We start from the raw sequence: 10,038 nt of genomic DNA, 5'->3' as shown, positions 1-10,038 counted from the left end.
CCCCCCCCCCCACCCCTTATTCACTGGCAGGGGAACTGAGGCCAGAAACTTAGACTAAGGGTTGACATAAACTCTTTGTGAAGAATCTGTCCAATAGCATTAAACCAAAAGAAATGTTAACACTGCAGACTTCTACTTTGAAATATGAGCATTCTTGAAACACTGTTTATATAATAAGCTACTTAAAAATACATAAATGGTTTGATTACTCACACAGGCCTAGTCACAAAAACTGCTGTTAATCCTTGAAAAACCAAACAGACATAAGATTTAAAATCACTTTTTTAATAAGACATTACAATGACATTGTTCTGTACATGGTTTCCCCAGTCAAAATAAGAGTAAGAGTTGCACCACAGGGTGTCTTCAACATTTCACCAGTAAATGGCTCCCTCTGACTGCACAACAGATGGATTCTGATGTAGGGTTACTGTACTTTCGTACTCATGCTACAGATATAGGCTATCATATAATGTCCCAAGACCGAGACTAATCAACCGTGGAATCAGATTGAGAGAGCTCAGAGCTGAATGACATTCCTTTGGAAAGATTGAGTCAACTGACTATGTGTTACCCAAAATCAAAAATGCATCAACAAGCATGTTTAAGAGTTACTGGAGGCCTGTTTTTTGAATATTCAGCACAATCAAGACCCACATAAGGGGACTGGGAGGTGTTACAAAACATATCTGAAGTAATTTGGTTTATCGGATGCCAAGACATGACCATGAAATATAAGCTGTTGTGATTTCTTTCCTCCCCCCTCCCCCTTGCAGCAGTCAATACCATTGAGAAGAAATCCTTTATCACAGTACTGTGTTAAAACAAATGTCAAAGTCCTTCCAGTATGCTACATGACTTTAAAGATCTCACCTCAGAAGAAAAAAAAAAAGATCCAAGTTCAATGCACCAGAGACTGAAGAACCCTGAAACAAGTTTTAATCCAAGAATGAAGTTTAAAAAAACTTCGGCTTCATTAGAAAAATCATACAAAACAGGGAAAAGAATAGGCAAAGGCGGTGATCTCTGTGGCTTTAACATTAGGACCAATTAATTTAATATTCATCAAGCAAGCCCCATGACAATGAATTTTATATAGGCCTGCTACAGAGTACAAGCAAACTTTAAGCCAGCAACCCGTTAAAGATAAATTAGTCAATGGGTAAACGTAGTATTAAAATAAAAAGGGAGATAATCAATTTTTTCTTAACCATACTCATTTTGAGAAGTTACTTGTTACTTGCAACGCTATTATAGTTTTGACCTAAAACAGTCAGCACTCAATCATTAAGATTTGTAATTTGAGGTTAGCCATGTCAAGCCCTCATACAGTCCATCACCTGTGGTCGCACAGGAGGGCTGAACATACCAATTCCTATCTCTGATGCGGGTCAATCCGAGCTTCTCTTGGATTTCGTGTGGCTTCATGGCATCAGGAAGGTCTTGCTTATTGGCGAAAATCAAGATGATGGCATCCCTCATCTCCCGGTCATTAATGATGCGGTGGAGTTCCTGCCTTGCCTCGTCGATGCGATCCCTGTCCGCGCAATCCACCACGAAAATTAACCCTTGGGTGCCTGTGTAGTAGTGTCGCCACAGAGGACGAATCTTATCTTGCCCTCCAACATCCCAGACGTTGAACTTGACATTTTTGTAGGTGACGGTCTCCACGTTGAAGCCGACTGTGGGGATTGTGGTGACAGACTGTCCGAGTTTTAGTTTGTAAAGGATTGTTGTCTTTCCAGCAGCATCGAGTCCAAGCATTAATATTCTCATTTCCTTGTTGCCAAATATTTTAGAGAGTACTTTCCCCATGTTTAACTATTGTGCATAAATACTTGGTCCTAACGAGAAAAATGTCTGATACCGGGATGATGATGATTATTCACTTTAACAATAGCTTCCGTTTATGGGCTAACTTGTGAAAACATGACTCAGTGAAGAGCATATGTGGGGCGAAAAGTCAAAAACACACACTCATGTTAAAACCTAACACAGAGTACCTAAAGGCGTTTTACGTTAAAGTCTGTGCGTCCTATGAAGTGCTGGGACATTTATGTTCAGAGTATCACAGTGTTTTCAGGGCCTATACACAACATGGCACGGTTAGACTAAGAAGTTGGCAGCAGCTGTTGCAGGACGTTCATTTTGTTGCCCAAATCAACATGAAGCTGCGTGACAGAGACAGACCGTGGCGATTAAAAACTGCAGTGGGCAGACACGGTGTGTATACAAGGCCCCGAAAAAGCCGCGGTACTTGTGATTTCCTTCTGGTGTCCGGTCCTCCACATCGGGTGCGCCCTTGTTCTCTTCACAGCTGCCGGAGGAGAAAAGCAGCTTTCTGCGGCTAGTCCATTAAGCGTCGCGCCGGGTAACGTCAACGTGATGTGAGGGATGTCTTGGAAACAAAATCCTCGGTGACTCAGCAACACATGTAGCCACTCATGGAACTCCACTTCTTATCCCCTGAAAAGAGATTAAGGAGGAGGGTCATACATGCCAAATTAGCAAGATAGCTAACATTACCGCTCATGGCTGCTAAAGAGGGCTAGCCATAGCAAGCTAACATTAGCTAGCTCGTTGACTAGCAAGCTAGCCTTGAGCTAACTAGATAACGGTAGTTAGCTTTTGCAAACTAATCATATCTGGACAGAAAAGACATGCGACAGTGACACAATGTTTGGCTCACGTCTTTCTGAGTTGAACACGTAAGAAATATAAGTATTTTACCTCCTATCTCCCCCTCCTGTCCCGATTAATACCCCCAGCTCTTGTCTTTCTCTTTTAAGTCGAGCTGGTCGCAGTGCTGTTTCACCGGAAAGGTGTGGAGCTGCATTAACCGCCACTTCCTCTCTTCTACTTCATTCAGCTGCTGCCTACTAGCTAGTACCATAGACAGTTAAAGAAGGCTAGTACAGCTCTCACTGTCTGGTGTATCCACGACTTATAGCAGAAACAATTAAATACCCAGACTGACAGGAAATAAAATGTTAAAAAGGGTATTTGTACACCGTGGATCTAGCTCGTTATTAGTTAGCGTTATACACAACAATTATTGTTAGAATGTAACGTTTTGATTTGTTCTAAACTGTTACTATTTTCTGTTAGGTGTCTTTTGAATTACCACATTAAATATGAAAACATTTAATCACATATTGATGAAAATAACTTTGGTACAACTGGTAATATTTTCAGTATCTAACGTTAATGTTTTCATTTGTCTGGTGACTCTCCATGTATGTAAAGGGTTACAGCCCCCCCTTGTGGCAGTTAAAGGAGACCTAAATTCAGTCAGTCCCATGCATGTGCCAATCATTTTTGTGCATTTCCTTTTGTCTGTTTGACGACGGATGTCAATTGTGTTGCTGGTAGCAGACAGCCATTTGGATAATAGCAATATTTGGCAGTCAACGTCTGTGCTATTTTATCTGCAAACACTAGTAACCAGCTCTCCTCCATAGTGCCAAAGTTGGGTATCCCAATGTGATACTTCATTTCTCATTTAATTATCAGTAGAAATCAGGGGACATGCACACATGGACATCAAAAGAGGCTTGAACACCTGCCCTTTTTCCTTCTTAAGAGAAAGTACCCCTTTTTCTGGATGCATCTTTATTATTATTATTATTATTATTATTATTATTATTATTATTATTATTATTATTATTATTATTATTAATGAATATATATTTCTGTATATTTTCTGTTTGCATACAGCTCTATTTAATCTAGTTAAATCTAAATCTATCTAAAAAATCTATATATCAGATGGACATACAACTTTGTCGAGCCATCTCGCGCTCTCTCTCTCTCTCTCTCTCTCTCTCTCTCTCTCTCTCTCTCACTCTCTCTCTCTCTCTCTCTCTCTCTCTCTCTCTCTCTCTCTCTCTCTGCGATGCGTCTTCACGTCAGTAGTGAGCGCCGCACACACAGACGTACGCCTTTCATTAACTGTCTATGACACACAGAGAGACAGACAGCATGCCTCTACCAGTTCCTTGTCGCTCAGAAAGTTTATCTTGGCTTGTGTGGAGGTGAGTAATGATGAACAAAAGACTAAGCAGCCAGTGCCTCGAGTTAACACCTAAATAGCCGAGAGACACATCTTCTGTCTTGCTAACATGCATGAACTTATGTTAGCTAAGGTTTAGCTGAGGCATCATGGCCATACAGGCTAATGTAGCTACTTTACTTAATGGAGACACTCCAGGAGAACGGCTACAGTCAAATCTGTGTCAAGTAACGTCATCATCATTAATATATTTAGTGTTTTGTTTAAATTTCAAATAAATCATTATTTATGAACTACTTGGCCTTTTTTCCTTGAGCCCCTGCCACCAAAAATGTGCATGTTCCTGACCAGTGGAGTGGGGGATGTGGGAAAAAAAAGTCAAAACAGAAACTAACTAACAGAGACAGAACAATTTGGTTGGGTTGACACTTTTGCAAGGCACTGTATGCGTGTCACATTCTCCTGGGCTGAACCCCTCTAAAGGACAGATCCTAGAATTGCTCCTGGTCTTGAGATGGGTTTTTCTACTGACTATTTTATCACAGTTCTACTGACCAGAAGGAGAGCACACATTGTAACTATTTTAAAATCTTTACACTGGTTATGTTAGTTTTTGTATTGATTTTAAAATTACTTTTCTAGTTTATGAGGCTCTTAATGGCCCAGCACCAGACTACATCTCAATATCTTGAAGGATCTGAGGAAGGCCCCTCAGATCCTCCAACTCTTCCCATTTAGCTGTTCCACTAAGCAGAACAAAAACTTAAGGAGATGCTGCTTTTAGGTACTATGCACCGAGATGTTGGAACAGCCTGCTTGAGGATCTGAGAGAAGCTGGAAATATAAATACCTATAAACGGAGGTTAAAATTCAGTCTGGCTCTCATGTAGTGTCTTGTAATCATTTTCTTATAATTTTCTTTGATTATAATAGTGATTGTCTTATTTAATTTATAACGGTTTTTACATTTTTTTCACTATTAATAGTGTTTTAAACATTTCATTGGCCAAAGTTGAGCTAATTTATAAACTATTTAAAACATTTCATTGAATTTGGGGTAGAATGACAGTGTATCATATTTCATAATTTAGATATGTTCTATGTAAAAGATTGTGTAGTATTATTGATTAAATATATCGTTGTAGAGAATAAAGTTTATATTATCATCTGATGTGAAGTGGAAGTAGTAAGTGGCATAAAAAGGTACAAATAGCCTATCCCTCGAAATTGTACTTAAGTATATAATAGAATACTTAATGTACTTAGTCACTTTACATCAATAGAAATCAATATTAGGATCCTTACTATTTTTCATAGACTATTAATACCATACGGCTAGTGTAGGCACAATCACAAGTCACAATTTAAAACCAAAATTCATCCAATCAAAACTGCATTTGAAATAAGTGCTAATTATTAAATTGTTAAAATTATAATAATATGGATAACATGACATGTGAAAGATAATGGTAATTACTGCTGTATGTCTGTTCATCTCTTACCTTCTACAGTTTTACTTGCATTTACATTGTGCATGAGTCAAACACAAAAACAAGGTCAAATGTATCGGATTGACAAATACAAGTTGGCTAAATTCTGTTGAAATATATGAGTCAAAATTATAATCATGCGGGGGACAGGATCATGTAGTTTAAAAAGACCTCGCCCAACAACACCCATCCGGGTTCAACCCCCAGTCACAGAGCTTCAAGATTATCTTGAATACATCTGGAACTTCTAGTTTAGAAGTTAGTAAACACATACAGGGTATTTGACTCCGGCTTTTGGTTGCTCTCAAAGTACATACACAGAATTACACATTTGGCTAAAAACAAGGACAACAAAGTATATGCAATGCAGGCAACTTCCTTCAAATGAAGTTCCTTACTGGCAGGTGAAAAGAAGCAGATGAAACAGCACATAAAACTGTTTCACCCTAAATATGTATGCTTTTTCTGAATACATTTAGGCTAGTTAAAGATCTAATGAGTTGATTGAATAACAATGATTATGCAACTCTACAGTGTAAACATCAGCACAACAGAAATCTCAGGATACGAGATGTTGGACACTGTGGAGTCTCCAATGTGGAGAAAGTAAAGCCAATCAATTTCATATCTTTTGGGAATGCCTCTCTATCATACCTTATTGGCTCAAATTAATGAATAAAGAAATGCATGTGGGGAAAAAATTTAAAATGGAGGTTTCCTTTACATTTTTGTATTTGTACTTGGGAAAAGGTAACCAGAGAATAATATATTCAGGGGACAAACATTATTCAGAGTTATGTTAGTGGCAAGTAAAAAAAAGCCATCATCAGGAAGTGGCTGAAACAGAGAAAATGGAGGATTGGGTCAAAGTAATGTATAACAATTACAGGATCGAAAAGACTAGAATCATATAAATTAAAAGGTTTGATTTTGTAACATCATTGAGAATAGACTTTATTTGGTTAAAACTAATGTTTTCTTATGAATCCCCTGGGTTCAAATCTTGACTGTTCTATTGTATATAAGATTGTGTTTGGCATTATCCTTCCCCAGGAGAGAGCGGTCTTTACAAGAAGGGAATGAAAATGTGTGTTGAAGTGAAAAATTTACTAATTTCAAGTGTATGGAGTTTGGGGTTTAATTGTAATTTTTTGTCTATTTATGCATTTGATCCCTGTTGTGAAATATAGGCATGCTCCGTATTTGTGGAAAACATATGTGTGCAATGTTAAATGCTAAGATGACAATGCTGAATGGAAGCAAGTTTTAACAATTCGTTCTACTTCTACTGATAGTTAGATGACAAATGTGGTATCAAACACAGTCTACTCTTCAGTACACTGGTACTATTTACAATGGTCTGCAATGATGAGAAAAGTCCTTGGGGCCTGGTAGAAACCTGGGTCCATTGTAAGGCAGTGCTATTGTACACAGATTTAAAGCTCATGCCCCCCTAAATTTAATCTCAGCCCCACTAAAAATTATAATAAGCTTTTTTATTTTAATCAGGCAGAGGCTCAAGGGAGAAAAGGCCTAGAAGTTAATATATAATGATTTGTTTGAAATGTAAACAAAACACTAAATATATAAACATAACTCTTATTACATTACCAATTTGTCTTATTTCTCTTACGCAATTATTTAATAGTTTTAATAAAAACTCAACAAAATAGCAAAGGAAACTCTGCCACAAAGTGCATGTTTTTCCATGCTACTAGTATATATTTTGAGTAGGTGACTGCATCAAGCAGAGGGACATGGTTTCTTTTGCAAATGGCAATACATTATTTTAGTTGTTTTGGTGTTATTGGAATCAACAACACAAAAATGTATCTTCATGTTATTGCATTATAATTAGAAGCATTGACGTGTACATCATTTTAATGTAGGCCTAAACACATGTAAACACCAATAGAAATACTCAGGTCAAGTACAAGTATCTTAAAAACTCAAGTACAGTATTGTTATTTAGTTAGTTTTACACGGCAAGTAGGCTACATAATTAATGTGAAGCAAGCAAGATATAATAAGTACGCTGAGATTACACTATTTAAGGCTTTTTGTTTTTCCATGCAAATTTGCAGTCTTCTTATTGATTGATTTGATTTTGATTGATTTTATTTGACTACGTAAATATAAAAATAGGAAAACAGTAGGCTACTCTGTGTCACATATTAAAAAACATAAATAGTCAGGGATGGCAGAATAAAGTCCAAAGACTTATTTCCACTGTGGTCCCTATGCAGTAAATATTAATATGCAGTCAATATTATTCACATATAATATTCAAAACAAATTCTTAAAAATGTATTCTGCAGTTTTATTGTAACCACATACAGTAGTGCAGAGGAGTTGACACCATTGACACCAACGCTGTCCCGTCCAATACGTTGGCTGCCTTTGAAACCATCCCCTATCACTGACGTCAGAGTGTACGCTGTCTGTCGGCGTTTCAAGGGCAACATAATAGGAGACACACTAGACTCAAGTACTGGAGGCCACACGTGTTTAATCAAAACGATGGCACCGCCCTCTGTTTTATACGTCACACGATAATGATGGATGTTGCAGCGCTACATAAAAGCCCGAAGAAACGGTACCTTCTTTCAACGGTGCAGCACTTAAAGACCACCGGGTTTTTTTTTTTTAACACAAGCAACAAGCGCTTTTAAAGGGGCAGCACAAGGTTTACTTGTAAGTCATCATGGCGGATTCCTGCAACAACAAGACATGCCTTTCCCGGGTTTTATCACAGACTACGCTGGATTCGACAGATGTTGATCCAGCGAGAACTATTCCGCTGCATCCAGGCCGAAAGAGACTGTTATCGAGCTGCACATCGATCGAGTGCACTGAGCCGGTGGCTTTACGCAACGAGGCGCGAGTCCTGGTTATCAACACCGGAGGAACCATCGGGATGACTCTGAATGATGAGGGTATTTGTGGCTAAAACGAAACTCAATGTATTGTTTTTTTTTCTCTGTCTTGTGCATTGGGGCAACTACAAGCGTAGAAGCTCGCTAGCACATACAAGCTTAAAAAAATACAAAGCCTAAGCTTGGTTAGTTCAGTGATGATCAGAACTAACACATTTAGCTTTAATAAGATAATTCGACCCTACCTAGACATCCAACTAAATTGTATTGAGATTTTAACCCTCCTGTTTTCTTCAGGACCAATTGGACCCTTTTTAGAAAAACGTTACATATCAGAACTATGACAAAAGAACGTTGAAAAAAGTGACAAATGTTGACGCGAAAAAAAATTTAAATGCTGAAAAAGTGACCAACAACATTGGAAAGAGTGACAAAAATTGTTAAAAAAATTGACTATAATATAATTAACAAAATTAAAGCGTAGAAAAAAACAATGTTGAAATTTCAACCCAGAAAAACACAAAGTTGCATGGTCGACGGGAAGACAACACAAGGGTTAAATATTTTAGGGAGGCAGTGCTAAAGACAATAATGTTACTGCACAAGCTGTCCCTCATGATGAAACTTTCCTTTTAGCTTGAGCGACATCACAGATCTCTCTCAATGAATAACTACATGTTGACATAAGTGCACTGGGCAACCTCTGGACACCCTCTTATTTACTCTGTAGTAGCCTATACCTAAATGTGACAATGCTATAATAAAATTGTATTGTTGTTGAGGGTTTGCCTCTGAATCTAAATGAAATGACCTGGAAATGAATCACTCTCAATTGTGTAGGTACACGCATCTTTGACCTTTGCAGCAAGGTTGAGATCCTCCAAGTGGTGGCAGACAGATGTCGGGACATTGACAAGCAAGTGGCACCGCAGTGGAAAGTGAGTGGCAGCTTTCTGGAGAGTGGCAAGCGAGTGACATTTGTTCGACACCCGCCGAGCTGAGCGGCACCACAGTAGCAATTTGCCGCAAATCTGGGAAAGCTACAGGAGACAAGTGTGCATGCGTTGTTTCTCATGACAGGTCATCTGTAGTAAGTCACTTTTATGATTTTTATAAAGCTCAATTTTTTTTGTTTTTCATTCATTTATTTCCTCCAAGTTGGTTATGATTTTGCCCGTCACTAGATGCCCCAAGCTGCCATTGGAGTGCCACAGGTAACAGTGTCAAGAGTCACTCTGCTATTGCATAGATGTCAGTAGCTTTGATTAGTTAGATTGATTTGATGTATTAGTCAACAATGCATTAGCACCCAGTTTAGCACCCAGTTTTTTGTCTGAACATAACCAAACTGTGCAAATAATAAGTCAGCTAAGTTTAAATAGGGGATACAAATGTCACTCTCAAAGTGAGAGTAAACGTCAAACAAACACTAGGGGCACAGGCTGTGCACCAAAATACAACACCGACAAGATGGTTGGGCGAGGGGTGGGGGTCAGTCTCAGTTAGTCAGTTAGTCAGTTAGGCATGACTGTTATGGAAACATAGTGGGGAGGGGCGAGCTTTGTCTGTTTTGTTTGGTCTTTACTTGCAACCTTAACAGAAGTGATGTAATGCAGGAATTCATAGTGCACCTTTTACTAGTACTAGGAGGCGAAGGGGG

General features: G+C 38.5%; 2 protein-coding genes across 8 annotated transcripts in view; one reads left to right on the top strand and one right to left on the bottom strand.

Moving 5' to 3' along the window:
• Positions 1-266: 266 nt before the first annotated feature.
• On the bottom strand, positions 267-3,002 carry arf6b (ADP-ribosylation factor 6b). The gene is made up of 2 exons (XM_032499987.1): positions 2,731-3,002; positions 267-2,466 (listed from the first exon to the last, which is right to left on the bottom strand). Exon 2 carries the CDS (start codon positions 1,813-1,815, stop codon positions 1,288-1,290), a length of 528 nt encoding a protein of 175 aa, XP_032355878.1. The 5' UTR covers positions 1,816-2,466; positions 2,731-3,002; the 3' UTR covers positions 267-1,287.
• Positions 3,003-8,150: 5,148 nt separating this feature from the next.
• aspg (asparaginase homolog (S. cerevisiae)) overlaps positions 8,151-10,038 on the top strand; it is a 16,550-nt gene continuing 14,662 nt past the window's right edge. For all 7 annotated transcript variants that reach the window (XM_032499984.1, XM_032499985.1, XM_032499980.1 and 4 more), the window contains exon 1: positions 8,151-8,438. In XM_032499984.1, the coding sequence (XP_032355875.1) occupies positions 8,207-8,438 (232 nt within the window). In that variant the 5' untranslated portion in view covers positions 8,151-8,206. The remainder of the gene's footprint in view (positions 8,439-10,038) is intronic.

The sequence above is a fragment of the Etheostoma spectabile genome, chromosome 20 (genome assembly GCF_008692095.1).
Source record: "Etheostoma spectabile isolate EspeVRDwgs_2016 chromosome 20, UIUC_Espe_1.0, whole genome shotgun sequence".
In the NCBI taxonomy this organism is placed as follows: Eukaryota; Metazoa; Chordata; class Actinopteri; order Perciformes; family Percidae; genus Etheostoma; species Etheostoma spectabile.
Note: the sequence above shows the minus strand (reverse complement) of the source record. Positions and strands in the feature narration are given on the sequence as shown.

What these genes read in the sequence shown, in the direction of transcription:
- arf6b (XM_032499987.1), bottom strand. Translation starts at nt 1,815, where the DNA reads ATGGGGAAAGTACTCTCTAAAATATTTGGCAACAAGGAAATGAGAATA.